Source organism: Miniopterus natalensis, chromosome 13, assembly GCF_054644295.1.
Source record: "Miniopterus natalensis isolate mMinNat1 chromosome 13, mMinNat1.hap1, whole genome shotgun sequence".
Lineage (NCBI taxonomy): Eukaryota > Metazoa > Chordata > Mammalia > Chiroptera > Miniopteridae > Miniopterus > Miniopterus natalensis.
The window spans coordinates 9,702,849-9,730,538 of record NC_142093.1 but is presented as its reverse complement, the minus strand read 5'-3'; the positions used below and the strand labels follow the sequence as shown (position 1 = coordinate 9,730,538).

The 27,690-nt window shown below is 49.2% G+C and overlaps 3 protein-coding genes across 7 annotated transcripts; 2 read left to right on the top strand and 1 right to left on the bottom strand.

Annotated features, from left to right (window-relative positions):
* The first annotated feature begins 1,121 nt into the window (after positions 1-1,121).
* On the top strand, positions 1,122-7,461 carry TP53I3 (tumor protein p53 inducible protein 3). The gene is made up of 6 exons (XM_016210135.2): positions 1,122-1,181; positions 2,674-2,816; positions 3,880-4,147; positions 5,315-5,527; positions 6,431-6,627; positions 7,279-7,461. The coding sequence occupies exons 2-6, from the start codon at positions 2,679-2,681 to the stop codon at positions 7,459-7,461; spliced, it is 999 nt and encodes a 332-aa protein (XP_016065621.2). The 5' UTR covers positions 1,122-1,181; positions 2,674-2,678.
* Positions 7,462-8,339: 878 nt separating this feature from the next.
* On the top strand, positions 8,340-16,938 carry SF3B6 (splicing factor 3b subunit 6). The gene is made up of 4 exons (XM_016208940.2): positions 8,340-8,626; positions 10,968-11,086; positions 16,389-16,527; positions 16,673-16,938. The coding sequence occupies exons 1-4, from the start codon at positions 8,597-8,599 to the stop codon at positions 16,760-16,762; spliced, it is 378 nt and encodes a 125-aa protein (XP_016064426.1). The 5' UTR covers positions 8,340-8,596; the 3' UTR covers positions 16,763-16,938.
* A 2,445-nt stretch (positions 16,939-19,383) lies between these two features.
* On the bottom strand, positions 19,384-27,337 carry FKBP1B (FKBP prolyl isomerase 1B). 5 transcript variants are annotated; one of them, XM_087823395.1, is made up of 4 exons: positions 27,321-27,337; positions 23,077-23,124; positions 21,082-21,194; positions 19,384-19,992 (listed from the first exon to the last, which is right to left on the bottom strand). In XM_087823395.1, exons 3-4 carry the CDS (start codon positions 21,190-21,192, stop codon positions 19,864-19,866), a joined length of 240 nt encoding a protein of 79 aa, XP_087679521.1. In that variant the 5' UTR covers positions 21,193-21,194; positions 23,077-23,124; positions 27,321-27,337; the 3' UTR covers positions 19,384-19,863. The 5 variants fall into 5 exon arrangements, with proteins under 5 accessions (XP_087679521.1, XP_087679518.1, XP_087679519.1 ...); XM_087823392.1 differs by lacking the exon at positions 27,321-27,337 and adding an exon at positions 26,990-27,043 and having other exon boundaries at positions 23,032-23,124; XM_087823393.1 differs by lacking the exon at positions 27,321-27,337 and adding an exon at positions 26,990-27,043.
* Between the last annotated feature and the right edge of the window lie 353 nt (positions 27,338-27,690).

Here is a 27,690-nt window from a genome sequence, read left to right as displayed (position 1 = left end):
CACCTCTCTCTCGGCTGTGCTGGAGTCTGTGTGCCCTTTGTTATTACCGCCACTGTGGTTCTTTGTTTACCTGGACTGCGAGCCCCTGGACGGCAAGAACTGTGTCCGAGGCACTGTGCTTCCTGCGGTGCCCAAGGTGGTGTCAAAGGTCCAGGAGGCAGTTTAATGAGTAGGGTTTGAGGGGCGAATAGCTGCCTGACCCCTGCCTGACAGAATTGGGGACTGAGAAATTAGGTACCATCACAGAAACGGTATATATATATACACACACATATATATGTATATATATTTATTTATTTATATATTTATATATATATATTTATTTATATATACATACACACACATACATATATATATATGTTAGGTTCTTACAGGTTTAATACTCCTATTGTGAATGCACATCACACAGACACACACACACACACACACACACACACACAAGTGGGCCAGCGGTTCCGACCCAGGGGCAATTTTGCCCCCGGGGATACGTGGCGATGCCCGGAGACCCTTCTCTTCCACGACCAGACGGGGGCGCTGGTGGACACCGGGCGCTGCTAAACGTCCCACCGGGCACAGGGCAGTTTTCCACCGCAAAAACCTATCTAGTCCAAAAACGTCCGTCATGCCGGGGCGGGGAACCCAGAGGCGGCCGGTCTGCGCGGCTCGGGACTAGCGCGGGTGACCCGGGCCGGCGGCGCCTCCGGGGAGCAGCGGGGCCGGCGGGGGCCAGGGCCGCGCGCCCCCTCCCCCTGCGCGCCCGCCCCGCCGCCCCCGACGCGGGCCGCGCGAAGGGCGGGATGCCGGGCCCCCGCCGACGGGCCGAGCTGGGGCCCGGCCGCGAGAGGGAGGCTTCTCTCCTCGCAGCGAGGCCGGGGAGCTGCGCTTCCTGCCCGGCCGACCGGGAGACGGGTCCCCGGGGCGCGAAGGAAAGGGAATCGCGCCGGCTGTCAGCAGCGTCGCTGGTTACAGTGGGAAGAAGGAAACGCGGGGGAGGGAGGGTTGGTCCTGCTCGGCCCCGCCCCTTGTGTGCTGCCCAGCTGCCCAGATTCCAGCTGACAGACCGACAGACCGACAGGCCGCCGCCGACCGTCCCCGCGCTCCCGGAGCTGCTGCAGGGCCGCTGGCATCGCGGGGATCGCAGCGCCGCGCCGAGCCGCCCGACGGCCGAGGGCCCTGCGCGGGTGAGTGACTCGCGCGGACGCCCGCGACCTGGGCAGGAGAGGGGCCGGGTTTGCCCAACTCGCAGGAAGTGGAATGAATGTGCCTCTTGCGCTTCAGTGTTAACCGGCTCTGCAACATGCGCGCGTAAGCACATGCCGCCTCACCCACCCCGGCCGGCCCGTGTCCGCTGTGGGTCCGTCTGGACCGGCTGGGACCTCAGGGGAAGGAGGGGGAGGGAGGGGGCAGTCCCCTGGGACCTGGACAGACTGAGGCCGCTGGCCCGCAGGGGCCCTGCAGCGTGGGCTCGGGCGGCGCCCCCGTCGCCCTGCGGGGTCCGTTCGCCTGTGCGCCTGGAAGCCCAGTAAGACAGCGGGAGTCTGCAGCCGAGAAAGGACTTGTTAAGGAGATGGCACAGTGCCGAGTCACAGGTAGCTCATGCTCAACGCCGACTCTCCCAGGGTTTCCAGGGGATGGATTATTAAGGGGGAAAATCATTAGTCTTGGTGACCAATGGAGTTTGGGTCCTGGGCTCTACTGATTGGTCAGTGCTGGGGGGGGGGGTTAGTTGATCGTTGCAGCTGGTCCTGATGTCAGCCATGGAGTTCGTTGCTCTGTCCAATCTTGCAAGGGTTTGTCCTGTAATTGATCATTGCATCTGGTCCTGATGCGGTGAGTCAGGGCTCTAGGTGAGGCCAGTTTGAGCCAAAGCTAAAAAATAAAAGGGCAGATTAAAGAAAATAAGGTTTCTGGGTGTTTCCACCAGTGACCAGGGCCGGGTGGGGATTCCAACTCAGAGAGAGTGGAACTTGCTTCGTGCTAGTCAGTGTTTTCCAGCTGTGCAGCATCCGCCCAGTAAGGCCATCCTGCTCCCCTAGCTCACGCTCAGAGACCTGCTCCGGTGGCTTCTAGGGGGTGGGTTATACAGGGTGGGGCAAAAGTAGGATTACAGTTCGTGTGGAAAATAATACAATAATTAAATAATAATACAAGAATAAACTCTGTTTCACTTACTCACAACCTGCTGTTGCCCCACCCTAAACCTACTTCTGCCCCACCTTGTGTAGGGAAAAATCATTAGTCATGGTGACCAAAGGAGTTTGGGTCCTGGTCTCCACTGATTTGTCAGTGCTAGGGTAGGGGGCAACTGGTCATTGCATCTGGTCCTGAGTTGCTCTATCCAATTTCTCACGGGTTTGTTCTGTGGGATCATCCACTTTCCTGTGTACGGACACAGCTGAGGCCAAGATGTTATGTTTAACTCCGTCTCAGTGGTCAAGAAACCCAGGCCCTTGTTCCTAAGACCACTGTTGTTGTTGACCAGAACCTCATTGTCCTGGGGGCTTAATGATTCGGCAAAAGAGAGGTTGGTGGGTGAGTCAGGGCCCTAGGTGAGGCCAGTTTGAGTGAAAGCTAACAAAAATAAAAGGCCAGATTAAAGAAAATAAGGTTTCTACACTAACTCCTCAAAGATCCTCATGAGGCTCCTTGCCCTGCTCTGCTCTGTGTCCTCAGGAAACATGTTAGCTGTGCACTTTGACCAGCCGGGAGGACCAGAAAACCTCTACCTGAAGGAGGTGGCCAAGCCAAGCCCAGGAGAGGGAGAAGTCCTCCTGAAGGTGGCGGCCAGCGCCCTGAACAGGGCCGACATACTCCAGGTACTCAGGAGTCAGGGCGGGGCTCCAGGGCCTTCAAGAACATTCATCCAGATAAGGAATGACCTAGGGCACTGCCAGTAACACCCATCAGGAGGTGTGTGCTGAGTGTATGCTGGGGGTTCTGAGCCCTACCTAGCACGCAAAATACGGGGATACAGTATTTGCAAAGCAGAATCCACCCTGAGTTAATCAATAACCTGCTCAGGCTTCCAGATAAGGAGAAGGGGATTATGATTTGTTGGGGGGGGGGGGTGTCAGGCCATGCTCTATTCATTTACTCCACATGCAACTCTGTTCACCATTTGTACTCTACAGGTAAAGAAACTGAGGGTCCAAGAGGTTGAGCAATACATCCAAGACCACGACATTAGGGGAGCTGTGATTCAAATTGAGATCTTTGTGGCTCCAAAGTCTGCACTCTTTCCACTCTGAGGGTCCCAGAGTAGCCAGGGAGCAGTACTCAGAAATTTCTTCTGCCTGCTATTTGAAGAGCTAAACTGGACCAGCTGCATTGGTTGGGCTATTTGAGAAATAAGCACGGGAATCACCTGGTGCATTTTTCCAAAATAAACATGACTGGGACCCAGAGGCAGGTGCACTTTGAAAAAGCTCTGCAGATGGTTCTGATGGACACTCCTCATTCGGTCCCTCTGGTTTACAGCCCTGGCCAGAGGCTTCTGAGGGTCCTGGCAGTTGCTTTATGAGAACTATCATTTAGGAGTCCATGGTTTTTTCCTAGTCCTGCTACTAACTTATTTTGTGACATTAGACAAGGCATTTCCCTGCCCAGGCCTCAGTTTCTCTGTTTGTATAACAAGGGGTCTAGATGAGGGGGAAAGCTAAGGACCTTACTAATTATGACATCCACTGATTATGTGACCTACCATCTCTTATTTGTATGAAACAAATTATCTCTCCTCTCTCTTTTCCTGCGTTAGAAAAACCCGACTTTATCCTGAATTTTCTCAGACAAAAAGGGGGGTGGCTATTGGGAGAGGGCTGGGGATGGCGACACTCAGATTTCTAATCATGCTCACCACTTAGTGCATTCCTCTCTCCGCAGAGACAAGGCCAGTATGCCCCACCTCCAGGAGCCAGCAGCATTTTGGGAGTCGAGGCATCTGGACACGTGGCAGAGCTGGGGCCTGGCTGTCAGGGGCACTGGAAGATCGGGGACCCAGTCATGGCTCTGCTGCCCGGTGGGGGTCAGGCTCAATATGTCACTGTCCCTGAAGGGCTCCTCATGCCCATCCCAGCAGGACTGACCCTGCCCCAAGCTGCAGCCATCCCAGAAGCCTGGCTCACCGCCTTCCAGCTATTACATTTCGTGGGTGAGGAGCTCCCCGCCCCCCGCCTTGCTTACTTCATATGATGTGGCACGATTCCTTCCTGACTTAGCCACCTCAAATCCCAGTAATCCTCCAGGGCAGCTTTGTCCTCTCCTGGCCACTTAGCCACACCCAAACCCAGCACCTCACCCTGCTGTACCACCAACAGTGTCAGGTCCTCATACCCTGTTAGCAATGGCTTGATAGCTGAGGCTGAAAATCAGTTCTGACTGGATAGAAGGCCCGTGGGATCTTCACACTGTTTGCCCACCAGTCAGCCCAGCTTCTCACAGTCATGCTGAGCTTCTCTCCGGGAGCCCGAGTGCAGCAGAAGGGGCCATTCGGTCAACTCTTACTCTCCCCAATCCCACCGAGGCCAGCCAAACGGTCACGTGAGGGAGCCTGAGGAGACTCCTTAGGGAGCTCAGTGTAACTGGGCAAACAAAGCTCGCACACGGCTTAGACAGCCATACAGTTCAGAGGGTGGCCCTGTCTCTAATTACAACAGAAGCTCAAGATGGGAAAAGCTGGTGTAAGCAAAGGTGGTCAGAAAGGGCTTTCTGGAAGAAGGATTTGAAGGGTGGGTAGAGTTGCGATGGACAGAAGGCAGCCACAGTGGCCTAAGGTAGAGTGTCTTTTTTCTTTCTTAGAAAAAAGTGAGATTGGCTGCTCCACTCAGAAGTGAAGGATGACAATATCATTGTGAAAAATGAGGCTGGGACTGGACTGTGGTGGCCTTGAATGGCAGGCTGTTTGGACTTGATACAAAAAGCCAGTCGAGAGCCACATTACGTTGAGAAAGTGACATAATGAAGGAAGAGCCTGGTGCCTGGGTGCGGTGCCGGGATTAGTGAGATCAGCTGAGGCCAGTTTCAGACTGAAAGGGGACCAGCTTCTGGTGGTGACAGTGGGAATGGTGGTTAGTCTTATTCAGGTACAGGTTGGAGATGTGCGTTTGGGTATTATTTCATAGGTGAAACACATTACGGATGTGGCTGCTAATAACTTTCAAAAAGTTGTTTCCCACTTTGACCAGAGGCAAAGAGAGCAAGAAATTTGGCACTTGGTGGTCCCCGGGGCCAGGTGATCATGGTAGAATATGCCTATGTGGACAATGTGTAGCAACTGCAAAGTAAAGAGAATGAATGGTTCCTGTACTTTCTGTCACAGGAAATGTTCAGGCCGGAGACACTGTGCTAATCCATGCAGGAGCAAGCGGGGTGGGCACAGCTGCCATCCAACTTGCCCGGAATGCTGGAGCTGTTCCTCTGGTCACAATTGGCTCCCAGGACAAGCTTCAAATGGCAAAAAAACTTGGAGCAGCTGCTGGATTCAATTACAAAGAAGAGGATTTTTCTGAAGCAACAATGAAATTCACCAAAGGTAAACAACAGCTTCTGCAGCTCAGCAGGAATTTTAGGGATGATTAAATAAATTCCTCACCAGCCTCAAGGTTGCCAGTGCTCTAGATCTGTCTTGCCTCTGCTAAATGCACAGCAGCTGTCCTGGCCAAGTTCTGGCACTCTGGTATTGGACCTTCGGAGATAGGCAAGCAGCATTTAGGATGAAGACAGTTTCCATGTGTATTCTTGTGATGTGATTCATACACGTTTTAGAAACTGGATAATCACGCAGAGTTGGCCTGGAATTAGCCAGGACCTCTTATTCCCAGCCAGCCAGCACACAGCGAGTTAAGAGGAGAGAGACATAGAGCAGAGACCGGTATGGAGATGGTCATAGTAGGGTTGGGGAGGTAGCTTCCTAAATGGATGAGCCTCTGTATTCCAAAGCCAAATCTGAGTATTTTGGACACATCCCTTCCCATTTTTCCACATGAAATCAAAAAGGAGAGATGGCACCAAAGCTAGTAAAGCTATAATTTAAACAACCCAGTGCAGATGCTTCATAACTTAGATGTGAACTACTAGCCTGCCCTGAAGCCTGGAGTGGACCTCCCCTGTTCTGGCCACACTCATGCCCAGGTGCCAGTGGGTTCTCTATTTACGTGGAGAGTCAGGGAAGATACTAGATCATGGTGTTGCCCCATTTCCCTCTTGCTGTGGCTAGAGATCATAACAGATGAATTATTTCAAACATGTATGGTAGAGTTCAGCTACCTAAACTCCATTTACAACAATGTTTCTATAAGCAGTATTTCTAGTTCCAATCTATAGATTTACCACTTGCACCTGTGTTTGTTTATACCCACAAATATACCCTGAAACCTTATTTTGCACCAAGCTTTCTGTGTCTGACTAGCATCGAAAATTGTGTTTCATGTGGAAGGCGCTGGAGTCAGCCTTATTCTAGACTGCATAGGAGGATCCTACTGGGAAAAAAACGTCAACTGCCTGGCTGTTGATGGTCGCTGGGTCCTCTATGGCCTGATGGGAGGAGCTGATGTCAGCGGGCCTCTGTTTTCAAAGCTTCTTTTTAAACGAGGAAGTCTGGTCACCAGTCTGCTGAGATCTAGGGACAAAAAGGTGAGTGATGAGAGAAAAGAAAACTACTACCTAGAGAAGTGTGATTCATTTTCATAACCCCAAAGAAGGGAAGATTTGTTACATCATAAGTTAGGGAGCCCATGTAGAAATCTGCCCCTCTGTGGATAAACAGCTAACCTACTTTCACAGAACTAATTAAAATTGGTCCATAGAAGCCTGGACATCTTGGAAAGAGGGTAGCGAACACTTCATACATGAGGCTTGGGGAGTCTTTCTAACAGAATGAGCCATTTTAGGGAATATTTTTGGCAATTCCAAGACTGTTTTGAAAGGCAGGACTCTTCTCGGTATGCTGAGAAAGCCTCTCCCTTCAACTTGAAACCTTTGTGCCGGCTCTAGGAATGTTTCCCAGCGCAGGGGTTCCCACCCGCGGGGGTGCAGAGCCTGACCGGCCCTCTGAAGGGAGCCTGGGTAAGGCTGCCTGTGGCTGCCTCCTGCCTGAAGCCTGTGTTAAAAGCAGCCCTCGGGCCGTCAGTGACGCCAGGGTTTCCCCCGGGCTTCAGCGTTTCTCCGGCCCGGATCGGGGGGCACACGTTTGGGGGCGCGCACGCAGGCCGCTCAGGAAGGGCCGGGGCGCGCACGCTTTCGGGCGGGCCTCGGCCCCGCTGACGGCCCCCTCTGCCTTCTCAGTACAAGCAGGTGCTGGTGAAGGCTTTTACGGAGCAAATTGTGCCCCACTTCTCCTCGGGGGACCCCCAACGTCTTCAGCCGGTTCTGGACAGAGTCTACCCCTTGGCTGAAATCCAAGACGCCCACAAGTACATGGAGAGTAACAAGCACACGGGCAAGATCGTCCTGGAGGTGCCCCAGTGAGGGGGGCAGGCACCGGCCCTCGGCCCTTCCCGGAGCAGACCCGCGGGAAACCCACGAACGCCCGCCTGTAACCCACTGGGCTCCCCCGGCCCCATCAGCCGGTCCGTGTAAAGCTGGTCGAAGGAAATAAAGCGTGTACTTCAAAGGCGCCCGGCGCACTGTGCGCGGCCCCGCGCGCGGCCCGAGACCGCGGGGCGCGGAAGGGGCTGGAGACGGGAAGGGCGTCGCTGCGGGATTACAGGGGAGGCGGGGCCGCAGACGCTCCACCCTCAGGGGCTGCAGCAGGGTTCTGGGTACCGAGACAGCACCCTGCAGGTTCGGCTTCCCGCACTGCCAGGGGCCCGGGGCACGCGCGCGGCCCCCGCTCGGGCTGCTGGAGCCCAGCAGCCAGGGGCTTCGCATCAGGCCCCGCCCCCTTCCAGAACTCTCCTGAGTAGCCCCTCCCCTAACCCATCTTCCAGGCCCCGCCCCCTGAGGGTAGCCCCACCCCTAACCATCTCCCCAGGCCCCGCCCCCTGAGGGTAGAACCACCCTTAACCTGTCTCTCCAGGCTCCGCCCCCTGAGAGTAGCCCCACCCCCAAACATCTCCAAGGCCCCGCCCCCTGAGAGTAGCCCCACCCCTAACCATCTCCTCAGGCTCCGCCCCCTGAGTAGAACCACCCTTAACCTGTCTCCCCAGGCCCCGCCCCCTGAGAGTAGCCCCACCCCCTAACCATCTCCCCCAGGCCCCGCCCCCTGAGAGTAGCTCCACCTCCAGTCACCCTCGGGCCCCGCCCCTTCCCTCCTATTTCCTCTGCTCAGGGCCGTCCGGACAGGAACACCGCCCCTTCTTAAGCTAAGGCCCCTCCCCTTTCGGTCCGAGGCCGGGCTGCGCCTCTGACGCCAGCCTTTCACGCTTCCGGCCTCAGAGCTAACTCGAGCTCGTTTTGCTCCGGAGTCCTTTGGCCAGGGGACACTGCGTCAGCACGTCCCCACGTGAGACGGCGGTCTTCCTGCGCGTTCTGAACAGCTTCCGGTGGAGCCTGGTTGTTGATTCCGTGCGTCTGACGCCTTGTTGAGCTGAGAGCTGAGCGCCCTCGGAGGAGTAAAGGAGAGTTCTGACGTTTGCTTCGGCAACCTCATCAGCCCGCCAAGATGGCGATGCAAGCGGCCAAGAGGGCGAACGTGAGTATCGGGGACCCCTGCCGAGGAGCGGGAGGACTTCGCCGCTGGGCCTCCTCGGCGCGCGGAGCAGAGCAGTCTTGGCCCTCCTCCGCTCCCAGGGCCCGGAGCCCAGAAGTTACTGTGATCTCGGAGGGGGTTTCAGCCTGGCCTGGTGCTTAGAACTAGGACCCGTGAGCCACATTTGCGCCCCTGCCCCTTTTGAGAGTTTTTATTCAGTCTCTGATCCTAAATCGTAATGTCAGTGCTAGTGTTAACGCTACAGCCTTTGTCGCTTCACCTGCACCTGCACCCTGGCGTCAGGATTTTTCCGGCCTAAAGGTCAATAGCACAGATGAGTCCCCGATAAATAACTTGATGGTCAACAGGCAGCTAAAGCCCGGGAGTCTTCTCGTCACGGAGCTTTTGGGATCCTTCATGTTTTCATTCAGCAATATTTTTGAGCACGTACGATGTGCCAGACTTGGGAAATGGGAAACAATCAGTTGTATATATTGAACAGCTGCTACGTGCGAGACACTAGACTAGATATTGGAGATACAGCGGTGCATAAAACCAAAAGCTGCTTACATTTTTATGGTAGGGGCGTTATGGAAACAAAAAAAAAAGTGTCAAAAAACTGTTCAACTCTGAGATGCTGAGAAATATAGTAAGATGAAGACAGATAATTGGACATGGTGAGATGGAGACTTTTGGTGACCTTGATTTTCATTTCTGTGGATGAAAACTTAGTTGTGGTGGGAGGAAAAGAGGGTGGAAGTTGAGAAAGTGGAGACAGTTCTTTCCACAAGTTTTCATTTAGATATGGAGAAGGGAAATTGGATGATAGCTGGCTCTTTTCTTTTTTAAGATGTGTGCCAATGGGAATGATCCAGTAAGTGGGAGAAACTGACGATGTAGGAGAAAGATGGGTTTAGTTCAGGAGTGATTTGGAGCAGAGGAGGGGTTGGCATAGTACTGAGAGGGAAAGTGGATGCGTCTGGATGAACGTAGATTGGTAGGTTTAGTAATACGAATATAAAGTACTTAACATTTGGTCATATCTATTTTTTCCAGTACGCAAGAGCCAAGGTCACCTCCTAGTATGGTCAGGGAAGAGAATATAGCCCAGCTCAGATATTAGAGGGAGTGGTGGTGGTAAGGTATGAGGAGAGAAAAGAAAGTGGGATGTAGTGTCTTGCAGCAGGAGAAAGCAGACTTACTAGAGAAGAATACTGTAATTGACTGTTGATCATCTGTTTGAACTTATCCTTGAATCTTAAAATCTAAAACTTTATTGTACATATTTGTTTACCATTTGTCACTACTACTGGTTTGAGGGCAGGGGATAGGTGTATTATTCTTACATTTATACAACACAGCCTAATGCCTGACATAGTTGCCAGTTTAATAAATAGTGAGCAAATAACCATTATGTAACTGAGTATGTTGATAAGGAGCACAGAATCTGGATGAGAGATGCATATTTGAGAGTCATCAACTCAGTGTGGAAATCGTGTGTGGTTAAGAGAGAGTGTAGAGTTTGGGGGGTGGGGTACATAAAGAGTCAAGACAAGAAATCTAAAGATAAAACTTTGGAAGGGCATATTTTAATGGCAGAGAAGACTAAGAACTAACTGGACAGAAAGGTTGGGAGAAAGCCAAGGAAAGAGTGTCAAGAAAGTCATAGTCAATGGCGTCAGAGGCTCAGAGAAGTTAAGTATGATGAGAACTGGACGCTGCAAGTATATGATCTTCGTGTGTAAAAGCACTTTGATCAGAGTTTTGGATTGGAAGCTAGAGTGTGGGAGGTTGATGAGTGTCAGTGAAGTAAAGAATGTGAAACAGTAACGACAGACTTCCTCTTCCCAGGTGCCTGACTGAAGAAGCAAAGAGCAAGATAGGGCAGTAGAGAGCGACAAGTCTCGGGAATGCAGAAACCTAGTCTTTTTTCCTCCACTCTGTGACCTAATACCGCCTAGCGTGCTGTACACGTAAGGAAGGTGCTCAGTAAATACTTGTTGAATGAATGAAAAGGGAGCCAAATGACTGTTTTGTGTTGTGTAATGATGGTAGTACATAAGCAAACTGCTCGCCTGAGGAATGAAAGAAACCAGTCGTATTGGCAATAATAAATAAATAAATAAATAATGTATTGGGCTTGTAGTAGCCCCTTATTAGTTCCGACTAATAGTCTTCCCTAAAACCAGTGTCCAGTTGCTTTTCCAAAGAACATGCCATTTTCAGTAATATCAGATTACAATTCTTATCCTTGACTTTTTTATCATTTTGTATTATGAGAACTTGTTTATTAGGTATCACTCTTTCTCCTTATTATAATGACCATACATATTTCTCATTTTAGATTCGACTTCCACCCGAAGTAAATCGGATTTTGTACATAAGAAATTTGCCTTACAAAATCACAGCTGAAGAAATGTATGATATATTTGGGAAATATGGACCTATTCGTCAAATCAGAGTGTGAGTTGACTGAGACTTTTGAAATGTCATTTAAGGAAAATGTTGCAAAATCTGTAATCTTAGAATTATAGCTGACAGCCGGGCCTGAGAGCCTAGAGGCTAATAGATTGAAGTCAGGGAAAGGAGATTTGTTCTTTTTTCTTTCTTTCTTTTTTTTTTTTTTTTTAAGAGAAAAATACCTACTGAGACCTTCATGATCCAGCTCAATGAGAGCCAACTAGTTGTGAAATTACAGAGAGCATGAATGTTTGAGGGGCCTGGAAGGGAAGAGAAGGAACTAACATTTATTGCATATCTTCTATTTGTAAAGTCAAAAACTATGCTATGTGTTTTATGTGCATTAACTCTGATTTTCTCAACAATCTTCACTGGCCTCTTTGCTGACTCCAGACTTTCTAAATAAACTGAGTAAAGGGATATAAAAGTAACTGAGAAAATTTCTTTTTTTTTCAATTACAGCTTTCTGTGGAAGATTTAAAAGTATAGGGGACCCTTCCCCTGATCTGCTCTTTAAAAAAAAAAAAATCTGCTTACTTAGTAATTCTCTGATTTGTCCAAAGCAATATAGTCTCATTTTAGAGAAGTAAAGTCATATTACTTATAATTCTACCATATAAAGAAAAACAATACGAAAAAAAAGTATAAGAGAAAATAATTGCAACACAAATTCATGTTTTAATTTAATCTAAACTAATTCCAAATTTAAATTGAAGGCTTTATACCTTCAAGTGATATTTCTTGAACAGCTACTAAATGCATTTGTTGTAGTAGGTACTTTTATTTGCATCACTGTCATTCAGCTCTGTGTGGAGGTGATACTGTGTCTGTTTCACAGGTGAGACTGCCAAGGCCCAGAGAGTAAAAGTAGCTTTCTAGCTTCACACAGCTATTTAGTGATAAAATCTTCTGATTCTAAATTAAATTTCTACACTACACAGCACACGGTCACATTAACTAGTATAAATGGGCTGGTTACCTGAGAGTCCATCTGAAAGATCTGAGGTTTTTATTTTTAGTTGAAATATCTTTCTAGAGCTTGAGCCAAACTGACATTGTGCCTGAAACAAGATCTCAGATGATCCTAGAATATCTCTTTCTTAATGAATTTTCTTTTATGACCCGAGAGCTCTTCCTTGGTTGGCTTTTAGAACTGTGAGATCTTGAGGACTCTCCTTTAAAATGATCACTGTCCTTCCAGAAAGTGAACCAATAACTAGAAAGATGTCATCACTGATACTGAAATGGGGATGAAAATGAAGTACTATAGACCAGCTGTCCTTTTTACTTTATTTTATTTACTTATTTTTTAAAAATATGTCTTTATTGATTTCAAAGAGAGGAAGGGAGAGAGAGATAGAAACATCAATGATGAGAGAGTCATTGATCAGCTGCCTCCTGCACGCCCCAACACGGGATTGAGCCCGCAATCTGGGCATGTGCCCTGACCAGGAATCAAACTTCTGTCTCCTGGATTATAGGTCGATGCTCAACCTCTGAACCATGTCAGCCAGGCAACAGCTATCCTTTTTAGAAAGTCTTAATCTTCTGAATATTTGATAAAAGCTTTGGACCCTTTCCACAGAAGAATACATACAACATTTTGCATCTGACTTCAGTGGGTACATGGACTCTGGGTTAGGAAACTCTGTTCTAGATGTAAAAGAATGGTGTGCAGAAGACCCCCTGACTTTAGGCCCTGTAGCTACCCATGTGACTACAGATTGGCTGCCTTTTTTGGCTTTCTATTTTCTCATGTGTAAAATAATGTGGATGGATGGTGCCTTTCAGTTATTAACATGGAGGTAGCATGATAAGTTTAGTGGATTGATTAAGACCTAGGTTCAGATACTGAGTACTTGCTAGTCATGTGAAACTGGACAAAATATTTAAACCCTCTGAGCTTATCGGTGACATACAGTCTTCCTAACCTGTTCTCTTAAAAGAATTTTAGGGAGGATCAAATTAGATGTTCCTGTGGCAGCACTTTGTCATTGAGTATTTCCTTCCACTGTGCATTGGCCACCCTCCTCTGTGTTCCCCTTGCACCTTCTCTGACCATCTCTCCTTAGTTAACACATGCTTTTGCTGTCTGTGTACTCACTTGTATCTCCTGCCAGCCTACGAGCTCCTCCAGGGCAGGTACCATATATTCTTTTCACTTTGTGTTGACAGCTCTTGTTGTTCCCGATACATGTTAAACACCCAATGTATATAAGTAAGTGAATAATATACAAAATGGTAGTGTGGCTGTGGTTAATTTTTGAAGGTATTACAAAATGTATGCCTTATGTCAGCAAAGTTAGAGAAAAGTTTGGTGTGCAGGAACTTGGGTCTAAATTATAGATTGAGAAACAGGTGTTTTTCTGTCCCATTGCTGTGCTCATGCTTTATGGTATACTTGGCACCTAGCACTAGGGTGACCAACCTTCCCAGTATGCCCAGGACTCAGGTTTTCTGGGATGTGGACTTATAGTGCTAAAAATTGGACAGCCTTGGGCAAATTGAGATGATTGGTCACCCTACCTGGCATGTAGCAGACACGGGCATGGTGCTTTGAACTTTTTAAATCCCATTCTTTCTTGTTACCTTTTTTGATTATTAAAACCACAGGTTGCCTGGCCGGGCGTGGCTCAGCGGTTGAGTGTCGACCTAGGATCCAGGCGATCATCGGGGTTCGATTCCCGGTCAGGGTACATGCCCGGGTTGTGGGCTTGATCAGTGACTCTCTCATCATTGATGTTTCTATCTCTCTCTCTCCCTCTGCTTTCCTCCCTCTAAAATCAATAAAGATATATTTTTAAAAAAACAAAAACCACATGTAGGGTAGAGGATGTGGTAGAGTCTGGTGTCACTATTTGACACATGAAGCAACTGAAGCTCAGAGAGCTTAAGTTACATGATTGGGTATTCTCATTCCTGCTCTAAGCTTTTACCACCAATCTGGAAAGTAATGTTGGCTCAGTGCCTAACATAGTAGCTACCAAGTACATGCTTTTAAAAATTAAAATTACCATGTGGTTCTCAAGATAATAGGTTGATAAATAGGACTGGGACACTTAAGATGAAGAGTCTTTAAAATTCAGTTAGGGCCTTGGCCGAGTAGCCCAGTTGGTTAGAGTATCTTCCCGATACGCCAAGGTTGCAGGGATGGCCAGTCAGGGCCCATACAAGAATCAACCAATGAATGCATAAATAAGTGGAACAACAAATTGATGTTTCTCTCTCCTTTCCTCTCTCTAAAGTCAATAAGTAAACATTAAAAAGATAAAATAAAATGCAGTTTGTGCCCATCCCTGTTCTTTCTAAGATGTAAGAGGGAGAAAGAGAGTTGCTTTTATTTGTTTTGTCAGCTTCCTGGAGAAAGGATGTGAGAGAAAGTAGACCTCTACCTTTCAAATGCTTATTAGCACTGTGGTATACATAGCACTATGAGAGTAAAATGAAAAAACAAAACAAAAAAAAACCATGTTTGCCCTGAGGAACTTGAAATCTTAAGTTTTTCATGTTTTATTCCAGAGGAAAAATTAGGTAGACTTTTCGGGGAAATCTTTGGAGCAGTGTTTTATCCTTTGTGTAGTCCCTGGCCTTCATACTTGATGCATTCTTGAAAACGATTGAAAGTCCAAAAGTTGTTAGACTTCCCAGAGAGTAAAGAGTATTATGAAATCCCTCATCAGGCCCATGCAACCTGACAAAGAGATTCAGTGATGTCGGCATCCTCCAACACCCCAGCCCTCTATACCTATCCCATCCCCTTTACAGAAAGCACAGGTTCTGACTGGGGCCCGACTATAATCTCATCCTAGATCAAATCCAGGCAGGTGCCTCCCCTTCCCGTGGCCCGCTCCCTTTCCTTGACCCTATGCAGGGACTGCGGCAGACCACAGTCTTATACTTCATTCCACAGTTGCGTTGGGTGGCTAGAACACAGGTGGAGGCAAGGGTCCATCTTTACCACACCGGAGCGTAGCTGAGTAGATCCCTGCCCACTGTCCCCACTAACAAGCACAGGGCCATCTGCTGCCCGCGGTTTGTTGCTCCTCACACTTCCCTACCTACTCCCGACAGGTGGTGAGATGAGAGGAGGTGGTAGGAACGCCTACGTGAGAAGCAGCCCATGTCCACGAGCAAGGTCGAGCTTCACCTCCAGCTGCCTTAGCATTCTGCTCTGGCTCGCCGGTTCCCCCACCCACAAGCGTGCTTCCATCCCAGTCTCTGCAGAGGCCCAGCCCTGTTCCCCAGCCAGAGGGGTTTTTAATGCATGACAGTGCAGATTGTATTAAAAATGAATGTATGAAAGTAAGGGGCTCACTATATTACATTTTAAAAAGGCAAGACTTTTCTAAGAAAAGTGGAAGAAATGACATTAACTCTCTACATTGGAGGATGCCCTTTTCTGGTCCTGAAGGACGATGGTTGGCTGTTTCTTATATCTCATCTCTACATTGGAGGGTGTCCTTTTCTTGTCATAAAGGATAATGGTTGGCTGTTTTATCTGTATCTCATTTAGAATTATGCCATCTTGGTGTAGGGGCTTCCCTCCCACCCCCACAGAATAGGTTTTATTGTTATGGATTTGATAAAGCTCAGTAAAATAATGCCCGGAAATGTATTTCTTGCATTGATGGTCGTTTTATATTTAAGAATTGAAACTATAATTAAATTAGGGTGGGCGAATCCAAATCTTGAGAAACAAGGGCTAGTTTCCAGGTGGTAGTGTGGTAAATAAAGTATTGGTTCTGTTGCATAAATGCACAGTAAGAAAAACTCCATTCAGCCTTGGCTAGGTAACTTTGTTGGTAAGAGCATTTTCCTGATATGCTAAGGTAGCGGGTTCTATCCTTGGTCAGGGCATATACAGGAAACAACTGGTGAATGCATAAATGGGTGGAACAGCAGGTGGATGTTTCTCTCTGTCTCCCTCCTCCCTTCCTCTCTCTCAAATAAGTAAAAATTAAAATAAATTTTTATTAAAAACTCTATTCAGACATTGCTAATAGGAGCCATCACTCCTCAGTACTGTACTTTCCAGTGTAAGACTGAAAATTGGTTCTTAGTATGAGAAGTAGGAAAGACTAGAACATGAAGACAGTGACAAAGTTTCAAGCTAGTTCTTTGCTGTTACTCGTTTAGTAGCTATATTAGTGTTCTTGATATAACAGTAAGTTTAACCTATAGCTGTTTTACTTAAAAACAAAATTACCCAATTCAAGAATTACAGACCTATCTATCCATAATGTTTATTTCCTCTAATGGTTTTCAGGTAAATGTGTATTTAATTAAGTCTGATTCAACTCTGCAGGGGGAACACACCTGAAACTAGAGGAACAGCTTATGTAGTCTACGAGGACATCTTTGATGCCAAGAACGCGTGTGATCACCTGTCCGGATTCAATGTTTGTAACAGATACCTCGTGGTCTTGTACTATAATGCCAACAGGGTAAGTTTAGCCACGGTGCTCCTTGTGTCAGGAGCCCTTATAAGAACTGCTCCATTAGGGGAGATGGGTACTCTGAGTTCTTTTCTGGCTGGTGTTATTAGTGGACTTCGTTTGACATTAACTTTGGTGCTTACCACATTTTCAGGCATTTCAGAAGATGGACACAAAGAAGAAGGAAGAACAGTTGAAGCTTCTCAAGGAGAAGTATGGCATCAACACAGATCCACCAAAGTAATGTTTTCTTCGTTTTTATTTTGGACTGAAACCCTGTGAATCACCACTCTACCCCTTTTCAGTTTTTAGTTAATACTGAGTATTATGGTTTCTTGTTTGAGGTTCAGGATGACCCTGCTTAAAACTTTGATACATGTTAGAATTTATTGTTAATAAACTTCTAGCTTTTGTAAAACATGTCAGTGTTTCCTCTTGAACTTTCCCCTCCTGTTTGATACCAAGGGGAAAAACACAGCAGTTGAACCATCTGGAGAATTCTTTGGTGGTAGGTGGTCCTAGAAACAGCTTCTTGAGCAGGGACCTTTTTGTATTCTCAGTGCCTCCAGTGTGCACCCCACTGCTTAGCCATCAGGAACTCGTGAGAGGGTTGTCATTTATTGAATGGCTATTAGTAATGAAATCTTCCAATAAATTGGTGAAGGTAGATATCTCCATTTTGCAGATAGGGAAATCAAAGCTCATGTTGGTTGAATGAGTGAAATGCTTACATTAAAAGTTGCTGTAACATCAACCAGTTATTAACCATGCCAGTACATTTGAATAATACTTTACAGTGAACCAAAAGACCTTTGTCAATGTGGATACCCTTGTGTTTAAAACAGGCCCATTCTAGAAATGGCCAAACAACAGCACATTGTTAGAAATTTGAGAGCAGGCAGCTTGGGTAGTGTTGGTTGTTTCATGTGTAAGATTGTATAAATGTAGTCTTTCTGTTTAGTTAGTAAGTGTCCGTGTATATTGTGGACCTTTGTTCACAGTATATCTATAAAAAAATACGTGATGCTTATTCTTATAATCATGAGCTCCCATGGCATGGAAATAGTATAGTTATTACCACATTCATCATAGCTTGGCAGCTTGGAGGAGATAGCTGTAATTTTCTTCTTATAGTTTAGTCATGGACCAAATGGAAAAACACAGGCTAATTGTATAAATATAAAACTATAACCCCAAACCAACTTGAAGGGTACAAGGACTGAATCACTTAAATGGGCAAAGAACATCTATTCTACTTTTAAATGCACTTAAGAAAATAGGCTATTTTATCCTTTTGTACAGTCCCCTCAAAGCCTACTATTGAAAATGAAGAAATAATTGTCTTCTTTATTTGTTATGTCTGAGTGCTTTTTGAAAGCTCTGTAAACGAGTAATTTCTAAGAAGGGCAGGCAGATGACAAAGGAGCCACAGCTGTAATTTTCTTATGAATGCTTTTGTGAATTCTGCATCAATTCTTATAATACATGATGTGCCTTTAGGTATTTACAAATGTAAAAAGAATTTTCTAAAAGGCAGTCTTGTAAGGGGAAAACAAATTAGACTGACTTATAGTGTGATGTGTCTAAGTGGCAGACTGGCTTGCTAATAGTATAGTTGTTTTAAATTAATAACAAGGGGAAATTCCTGTTGACAGTGATGGCCCATCCATCATTTGGATTCATATATCTGTTAGCTGAATTTTGTGATCTAAAGAGTTTTAAAAATGCCCTCTAATTGTTTGGCAATATTATGGCCTGTCCTAGTTAAGATATAAGGACTTTAATTTAGTGGACAAATATTGAGGACCTACTCAGTGCCAGGTCTCTGTGTGCTAAGATGCTGACGATACAGTTACACTTGGTCCTCTGCACCAGGCATCGAAGACGCAGTTTTTCAAAACTGCTTTTAAGGGTGCAGGGAATGGTTGTGTCCATGAACATGCATGTGCATACATGTCTGCCAGAGCTGCTTTACACGCTTTGAGGTTAAATTTCAAGTTTCTAAGAAAGATTTTGTATGACCCAAGAATGTATTGACCAGAAGTTTGAAAATGACATATGACGGCTCAGCATCACTCTCCTGATTAACACCTTTCAGGGGCTCTCACAGGACAGTGTCCACACATGTGAGCATACAAAAGGGATAGAGGAAGCAGGCCCTCCTCAGCCTTAACAATTTCAAGTCATCACTGACAGAACAGCCCTCACTAAGTTTAAAAGCCATGCCAGCTAAAAGAAAAAATCCCCGAGCCCCATTGCCCCAGGCTTCTTTGAACACACCAGGAAGTGGGCTGATTTAAAACCTACCTGGGAGTTCCCGTGAGTTACAGTAAATGTTGAATCAATTACGCAGAATGTGTGGAAACACTACAGAATCATACATTCTTCTGAAGTAATTCCCAATGCAAGTTAGAGCAAACTGAGATGCAACTAAGCAGTTAATGTGAAAACCAGCTTGGAATCAGTCTTTTCAAAAGTCCTTCTCAGTGTCAGTCAGCGGATGGCCTAAGGCCCACCACACCTTCGTTTGTTCAGATGCAGTGTTCTTTTCCATCTGGGTGCAGGGAGCTCATCCCTTTAAGTCCAAACAGCCACAGATGGCAAGGTGATAAAGTGCTGAAGTCCCACTTTTGATTGCTAGGCTGTGGGATCTGAGCACAATATATTCCTTTCGTTATTCAGAGGAGACCTGAGCCTGCGAGATGAGTGGCAAATACACCGAACAAGGCCCAGCATGTACACTATCGCACTCTAAGTATTGTATTTATTCTCACTCTCCTCGCTCCCTTCCACTCTTTTTCCCAAGGGTGACTGGCTTATGTGGTCCTTAAAGTACTTCCTACCTACAATAAGGATGCACAGGAATTTGTCAAGCACAGAGCCTTTATTTTACATGTCATTTCCAAAGAGGACAGTTTGTAAGTCAGCAGCCAACAATTTCCAAGAGAGAAAGTGACAGCAAAGGTAACTGGCTCAAGTCCCTCTGTGTACACCATGTACATTTCTTGTCTGAGCACCTTGTGTGTCTGGCTTAAGTGAAGGTAAGGCAGTGTAGATTGTGCAAACAAGAAATCTGTGTTCCGTGATCGGAATGGCTACTACATGCATCACACAAAATGCACAACCTGAAATGTTTCGATCTGCAACTGAAGTTTCCTCAAGCAAAGATGTGCATGAACAATGTGAACACATACAGAGCAACTTAGGCAGAGAGAATGGGAAATGTCGTGGGGCAGTGAGGTTAGCGCACTGATCAAGAGCCCCAAGCAGGAGCCGTCCCAGTGGCAGAGCAGGCTAGGGGGTGAGCAGCAGCCATCTCCAGCCACCTTAAGTTCCTTCCTGCCTTCACTCTAAGTTGAGCAGCTCCACGTCAAAGATGAGGGTGGCATTGGGAGGGATGACACCGGGGTGGCCCGTGGCTCCATACGCCACATCAGGGGTGCAGGTCAGCTTCGCCCTCTGCCCCAAGCTCATCTAGCAGGGATGGGGGCAGATGGGGAGAGGAGAAAGAGGACCCAGCTTGATTTAAAAGAAAAAAGTAAGATAACTATGGCATATTCCCAAACCATCCTCACGGTAACTGAAAATCTGAGATGAATTTTATATATGGCACATTGAAGTTGTGCTAAGAGTTGTAGCACATGCAGATTCTGACTGAGAAGAGCAGAAACTTGACGGTGGGACAGTGACTTCCACAAAGCAGCCTCAAATTCATTCACCCAACAAACTACTGGTCATTCAGTTAGTGTGTGGCCCAAATGCTTCTATTTGTTCATAATTGTTCCACACCCTCTTTCAAAGAAACCTAAAGAGGGTGTCTAAAGAGCACAGATACATGCACACAATCAGGTAGGTGACAGTGAGTTCATTAGAGTGCTCGAGATGAGAGCCACGGCAAAGTGGAGGAGCTAAAAGAACCAGTAACGGAGCATCGTGACTTCTCAGACCAAGGAAGCAGCGCGAACCAGGCTCCTCACAGCAGTCATCAAGAAGCGCCGGGCGGCACTAGTGGGACTTGGTGAAACTCAAATAAACTGATTTTTAAATTTTGAATATCTGACTCAAAAATTTTAAGTGGGTTGGTTAATAGTATTTTATCAATGTTAATGTCCTGGTTTTATCATTGTGCTATGGTTATGTAAAATGTTAACATTTGGGGAAGCTGGGTAAAGAACATATGAGAACCCTACTATCCCTGCAATATTTTTGCAAGTCTAAAATTGTTTCTTAAAAAAAGTTGGATAAAAACCCCACCTTGGCCTACCCTACCTCAACTCTTCTGCTGCCTCGGTCAGGGTCAGCTGGTAGCTCACAAGCCTCCCAGCTAGTTCTGAACAAACCTGGGGGATAAGCTTGAGATAAGATCCCCCAGTGACACAAAGGAGTTGTGCTGGCAACAAAAGAGGTGGGGACACAAAGCCAGGACTGAAACTAGATAGTATGGCCATGCCCTGGCAGTAGAGTCAAAGCAGTAGTGGCCTGTGATAGGGTGGGGGGGGGGCAGAGTGTCGAGCCCAGATCCCCGACTCCTCAAATCCCCCGTAACAAGGATCTTCATCCTACCTGGGCTGCACCCTCTTCAAAACCCTTGATGACTTCCTGTTTGCCAATTCTGAACTTGAAAGGTTTGTTTCTGTCTCTGGATGAATCAAATTTCTTCCCATTTTGGAGCATTCCTGTGAAAGCAAGAATAAGGCAGAAAAGAGCCGTGGTCATGAGTCAACTCCCAAATCAGGTTCAACGCAGCTAAAATGGTCATCAACTGTAGGAAGGATAACTCAATACATTCACATAATGAACTGTACAAGAATGAAAAAAAACCACTCTGGATAAATCTCACAGACATAATATGGAGTGAAATAAGCTAAACATAAAAGAGCACACACTCTAGCCCTGGCCAGGTGGCTCAGTTAGTTGGAGCGTTGTCCCGGACACAGAGATTGCAGGTTCCATCCCCAATCTGTGCGTATATAAGGAGGCAACCGATCAATGTTTCTCTCGCTCTCAAAAAGTCAAACATATCCTTGGGTGAAGATTAAAAAAAAAGAGTACACATTCTATGATTCCATTTATATGACATTCAAAAACAGGCAAAACCAATTCATGGGAACAAAAGAACATTAGTTATCTTCAGGGAGGTGTGATAACTGAGAGGAGACAGGAGGGAGACTCCTGGGGGTGCAGGAAATGCATATGTTGATCTGGGTGGTGGTTACCTAAGTGTGATCACTTTGAAAACTTTCATGGAGCTGTACATCTTAGATTTATGTTCTCTACTGCATTTATATTTAATTAAAAAGTTTACCAAAAAGTCCCATATACTCTCCTGCTGTGTTTGAAAACAGTCCCTCCCCAAACCAGAGCTGCTCCTGGCTGATGTTAGTTTAATGCACGTGGCCTGCTCTCTGTATGTATTTTGAAAAGTCTTTGCAAAAGGAGGTTGCGGTTTCAGTAACTTGATAAGTACTGATCTGTCTGCAACGTGTAGAACAGATAAATCGATTACACAGGTCAGAGGCCCCAGAAGACTCACGGTAATTAGGCCACATCACCGGGAGATAAAACACAGCTCCAGCCACTGACGTCAGCGACCAGCAACACAGCAGTTTAGAAACATACCCACAGCATCTGCCTAGAATTAACCTACCCTTCACACTGGCCCAGAGAACTGCTAAAAATGGTCCCATCTCAATGCGTCCAGGAATGAAACTGGCCTTGCTGTCTGCTACGTGGCTGTCACCAGGTTTGCCACATTGAGAAGTGGGTCACAAGGCAGAGCACTCACCCCCCCCCCTTGGAACAAACACCTGCTTGTGATCTTCCTGCCAGCAGTCCTCAGGAACTCCATCTAGAATGTTCCTCAGCCCACCTATCCTTTCAACACAGATCATCCAAGAGGGGTCAGCAGAGACGCAACACCTCCCCTGGCTCCTGCAGCAATGCTGCCACCCCACCCCTCATTGCACCAAAGCCTCTGGAAGACTTGTCTGCCTTCTCCCACCCCCCACAGCCTTAAAGAAAGTAGGAATTCTCCCTTTTCACCTTTGTGCCCTCAGTGCCCAACAAAGCATCTTGCACACAGTAGGTGCTCAATAACAATAGGCTGAAGTGAATAGTCTATTTCTGAAAAAAGAGAGGCAGTTCTGAGGAAGCCACCCTCTTCTCTAATAATATTGTAGGAAGAAAATGGAGTCTGCAGGGATGGTCAGGGCTCTCAGAGCTGTGCAAAGGGGTTTCCAAGTATCAGACTGAGCCAGGAGGGCCAGGAGTCCACTCTGTCCATAGAGGCGAGGAATGGAGGGGCTTGGCTCCATGAGAGGCTAGCACCAAGGATGACTCTTTGCTGGTGTAAGTGGGGAGGGGTTAGCCTTGCAAGGCCCCTTTCTTATTCCCACAAGGCTGGCTGGGAGAAGAGGGGATAGCTGGTCAGAGGGACACTTGGTTGCCTTGGGCTTTGGGCCTGACCCAGGGGAGCAGATGTCTCTGTAGAGAAGAATCAGAGGAGAGACCTACCTTGGGAGGGGCAGGTCTGATGAGGGCTTGGGGAGCAAGGCCTACCTGTGTAGTGCACCACACACGTCTGGCCCTTCTTGGGGAATGTCCTTCCTGCAAGAAGACATGAGGGAAGATGAACAAATAAGATATTAGAAAAAGTCACCTGGGACATCAGGTGTGACTGGCCCACATTCCCTCTATAGCAGGAAGATGCCCATGGCTCTGGTTCTGGCTCTGTGCCTTGTATAAGCCAGGTTAGTCGCTTCACCTCTCTGGCCTTGATTGGAACTTCATTTCCTTGGGTTCCTCAACTCCACTCCCTCCCGGTTCTTTCCTTTCTTTGATTGCACCTTTTACTTTCCCTCATCTATTCCACAAGCATTCACTGACAGCCTACTATGTGCCAGGCCTGGACTAGATTCCAGAAACACAGAGCAAGGTATGAACTCATGATGAAGTTAGGGAAACAGACACATAAATAAGTAGATTCTGAGGCAGGGCAATGACTGTCATCAAAGATGCATAAATACAATCATTTGCAAACATTTACTGAACACCCGCTACATGTGAAGCCTGGGCCTGATTTTGAGGACACAGCCATGAACCACATAGGCAAGCTCCTCACTCTTCTGGAATTTACATCCTAATGGAAGGACATTAACAACCCTCAAATAAACAAGATAATTGTAGGTTGTGATAAGTTCCCTAAAGATGAATTAAAGAGAGAGACAGTGGGCAGGCCATTTTAGAAAAGGTGGTCCAGGGTGGCCTCTCAGAGCTGAGACTCGAGAGATGAGCAAATGTTGGAAAAACACTGAAGGAAGAGGGATCCCAGCAAGTGCACAAACCACGAGGCAGGAAAAGATCGGTGCATTGGCAGAACAGGAAGGAGGCCAGGAGACTGGAAAGAAGGGCGGGAGGAAGAGATGAGTGGGAAGGAGCCGGACCATGCCAGGTCTTGCAGAGCTGTATTTAATTCTAAGTGCAGCAGGAAGCCACTGGAGGGTTTTAAGCAAGAATGACATAATCCGAATTAAGATTTTATAAGATCACTCTGGCTGCTGTGTGTAGGATAGACGGTCCGGCGCCCATTGCAGTAATCCAGACAGGAAATCAATGATGGCTTGAATTAACGTGGTGGCAGCAGAGAGGGGAGCCAGAAAGACTGGAGATACATTCTGGGAGCGGAGCTGACAGGGTATGCTAATGGAGTGGAGATGGGGTCTAGGGTGAGGGAGAGGGAGAAGTCAAGCACAATGCTTGGGTTTTCTGTTTGGGCAGCTGGATGGGTGGGGGGATGAATTCCGGAGACGGGGAAGACTGGAGGGGACAGATTTGTGCGGGTGGCAATCTCGAGATGCCCATTAGACATCTGAGTTTATATTGCAAGTAGGCAGATGAAGAGTCTGCACTGGAGGTATCAATTTGGGTGGCACTTAAAGCCATGAGGCTGTATAACAATGCCTTGGGAGGGCCAACAACTGAGCCGACACTTAGGGGACTCTGTGGGAACCCACAGAGGGAGCAACTGACTGTGGGTGTCGGGGAAAGCATCAGAGAGGAGATCATAATTAAAGTGGGATCTTAAAGGATGAGTAGTTTGCCAGAGGAAGGAAAGGGAGATAATCCGGGAAGAGTGAACAGCACACTCAAAGGCCTAGAGTCAAGCGCAGTGGGCATCCTGTCTGGTTCACTGTTGCAACCCCAGGGCCCAAAACACAGGGCACATTCAACCAACATTTGCTGAGTGATGTGTTTAACAACTTTCAAGCAGCTTACTAAAACTGGAGAAAAAGTTGGTAGTGGGGGTAGGGACTGAGAGTGAGAGCTGGGAGGTAGGTATAGGTTATCTTGCCCTGGCCGGGTGGCTCAGTCAGTTGGAGCATCATCCTGCGCCCCAAAAGGCTGCGGGTTCGATTCCCAGTCAGCGCACATACCTAGGTTTCAGTTTTGATCCCCAGTCGGGGTGCGTACAGGAGGAAGCTGATCAATGTTTCTCTCCCCCATTGATGTTTCTCTCTCCCCCTCTCCCTTTCCCTCTCTAAAAAACAATGAACATATCCTCAGGTGAGGATTAAAAAAAAGAGAAAAAAAAAGAATAGGTTATCTCACCATCTGCCTGAAGAAGATGGAAGATTTGCTAAAATATTTCATGCCTGGGGCGGGACATGGTCAAAAAGGCTGTGGTGTAGAAAGTGAGTCGGGGTGAGGCGGGAGGCCGGATGGAAGGCAGGGAGGTGGGACTGGAAGAGCAATTTAGAAGCTGTGCAGAAATCCAGGCAAGAGATGATGGCGGCCTGGGGATGGTGCCTGAGATACTCAGCACAGGGGCCCGACAGAAGTGGGTGTGGGGCTGGACCAGGACAGGCACCCCCAGCTCTGCGCTGGCATAGGGGCTGAGACAGGAATGTGTGTATTTCCCTCCCCTTTTGTGCTTCCTTGACTCGGGGTGTTCAACCAGGCTGAAAGCAGGCCAGAGCTCCTCCGGGCTTTCCCTAAAAACAATAATCCTCCAGAGATAATGCCTCTTGTCACTGGCCAGACAGGGAGTTATACGGAGAGAAGACTCTCGAGGCTCCTTTGAGGCAGGGAAGGGAGGTTTCCTGGAGGTGAGAAGCCTGGGGAATACGCTTCCCAGGACCCAGCACCGTGGTTCCCAGTGTGGGCAAAGAAGCTGTACCCCGCCCGGGGACCCCAGGTAGAGCTGGGACTTCCAGGGACCAGGCCTTTCCATAGGGCTCCCCAATTTTCTTGGGGGGGGGTGGTCAGTAAAGTCTGACATGAATTTTGTCTGACAAATGCTGTGGAAACGGGGGCTCCAGTCTGACTTAGGTTTTGTTTAAGAAATAAGAGACATATGTGCACAACCCAAGGACACGGACAGCGGTGGGGAGAGGGGCTGGGGAGGGGGTGGGACGGGGTGGATGGGTCATTGGGGAGAAAAAGGGGCATCTGTAATATTTTAAACAAAAAAAAATTAAACAAACAAAAACACTAGGGAATCAACTTAGGCATGGAAAAAATATTATTTTTAAAGTTTGAAGATAAGTGATTTTTAAAAGAAAAGAATAAGTCACATAAAAATAACAGTTTAACACTCATGAAAAAAGGAGAGCGAGCCAGCTGCTCCTTGCACATGCAGAGCCGTCATTCGGGGGTGACGCCTAAGGCGCCCCGCTTGGGGCACGAGGGGCGCGGCTCCCAGAGGCAGGGCACCGGGCACAGGGGTCAGCAAGTTCTGCTGCGGACTTGGGGGGCTACGAGGCGCCGGTGGGACCGCCAGGCGCAGGCTTGGCCGCGCTGGAGACACGGGCCGCGGGGGGCTCGCGGGGGGCTCGCGGGGGGCTCCCAGGGCGCTGGGGGCTGCGGTCGGAAGGCCCCGGGCTTGCGGACGGCACGGAGCGCCGGGGTGAGGCTGACGGGCGGGGAGCCCCCCGCAGGCCCGCGGTCCCCGCCGCGCCCCACCGCCCAGCCGCAGGGGGCCGCCCGGCCGCGGGCGGGCGGGGGCGCGTCGGGAGGGGGCCGCCCGGGCGGCAGAGGCCTCGAGCGGGTCCCTTCCCCGGTTTCCAGAGCCCGCCCGGCGGGAGCGAAAGCGGGGCTGAGACCCGGCCCCGGGAAATCGGGGGGAGCGACGACCAGCGGCCCGGCGCGGCCTGCGGGGCGGAGGCGCCCCCGCCCCCGGCCCGGCCCCCGGCCCCCCCCCGGCCCCCGACCCCCGGCCCCCGGCCCCCGACCCCCGGCCCCCCCCCCCGGCCCCCGGCCCCCCCCCCGGCCCGGCCCCCGGCCCCCGGCCCCCGGCCCCGGCGAGGCGGCGCGGGGATGGCGAGGACGCCTCCTCAACCTCCACCGGTGCGGGCGGGGCTCCCGGTGGCCGCCGCCCGAGGCCCTCCCGCGCCGGGCGCCCTCCGCGCCACCGCGGGGCAGACCCCCGCCCGCCCGGGACGCGAGCCCTCCCCGCCGCGGCGCCGCCCGGTACCGTCTCCCGGGGAGATGGTCTCGATCTCCACGCCCATCGCGGTCCCGCTGGCCCCGCCTCCGAGGGTCCCGGCTGCGGCCCCGGCCCCGGCCCCGGCCCCGCAGGCGCAGCGACTCGCCTCCGCCGCCGCCGCAGAGCCGGAGGAGGTGCGCGGGAGCTGGGACCTGCGCGGGGAGGGGCCGCGGGGAAGGGGCGGCGGGCGGGGCGGCCGGGGCGGGGCCGGGGAGCGACCCGCGCCCCCGCTCCCAGCCCCGCGGGGCCGACGGTCCTCGGCGCCCCGCCCGGGAGGACGCGGGGGAGGCGGGCCGGCTTTCCCCGCCCGCCCGCTCACCCGTCCGTCCGTCCGTCCGCCTCCCGCCGTGCGTCCAGCGCGCGGCTCTCTGCTCCGGGAGCCTGCTGGGCGCCGCAGGGCAGGCGCAGGCCGGCAGCTAAGCAGCCCTCTAGCCAGACGCGCGCCCCGACTCGGGGCTCAGCACCTTGGGGCGCTTCAGAGCGGCACCTGCCCCGCCGGCTGCCCGCGGCCCCCCCGGGGCAGGCTGGGGGCGGGGTGACAGGCGCACTGCCGGCCCCTCCCCACCCCCTCGAAGCCCTCGCTCTGTTCCGGGTGGGTCTGCCCCACGCACGCGTGGGTTCCCACCTTTCCAGGCAAAGAACTGCATCCTGGGAAACCGACTGAATGAAGACAGAGTCGCGGTCCCGCA

Excerpts from the sequence above, each read along its gene's own strand:
- FKBP1B (XM_016208924.2), bottom strand. The coding sequence starts at position 23,185 with ATGTCCCAGGTGACTTTTTCTAATATCTTATTTGTTCATCTTCCCTCA. Across the intron at positions 21,195-23,031 it reads TCAGACCTGCCCCTCCCAAG|GAATGCTCCAAAATGGGAAG; the intron begins GTAGGTCTCTCC and ends TTGCTTTCACAG. Across the intron at positions 19,993-21,081 it reads TTGAAGAGGGTGCAGCCCAG|ATGAGCTTGGGGCAGAGGGC; the intron begins GTAGGATGAAGA and ends CATCCCTGCTAG.
- SF3B6 (XM_016208940.2), top strand. The coding sequence starts at position 8,597 with ATGGCGATGCAAGCGGCCAAGAGGGCGAAC. Across the intron at positions 8,627-10,967 it reads AAGCGGCCAAGAGGGCGAAC|ATTCGACTTCCACCCGAAGT; the intron begins GTGAGTATCGGG and ends TTCTCATTTTAG. Across the intron at positions 11,087-16,388 it reads CCTATTCGTCAAATCAGAGT|GGGGAACACACCTGAAACTA; the intron begins GTGAGTTGACTG and ends TCAACTCTGCAG.
- TP53I3 (XM_016210135.2), top strand. The coding sequence starts at position 2,679 with ATGTTAGCTGTGCACTTTGACCAGCCGGGAGGACCAGAAAACCTCTAC. Across the intron at positions 5,528-6,430 it reads AACAATGAAATTCACCAAAG|GCGCTGGAGTCAGCCTTATT; the intron begins GTAAACAACAGC and ends TTCATGTGGAAG. Across the intron at positions 6,628-7,278 it reads TGAGATCTAGGGACAAAAAG|TACAAGCAGGTGCTGGTGAA; the intron begins GTGAGTGATGAG and ends CTGCCTTCTCAG.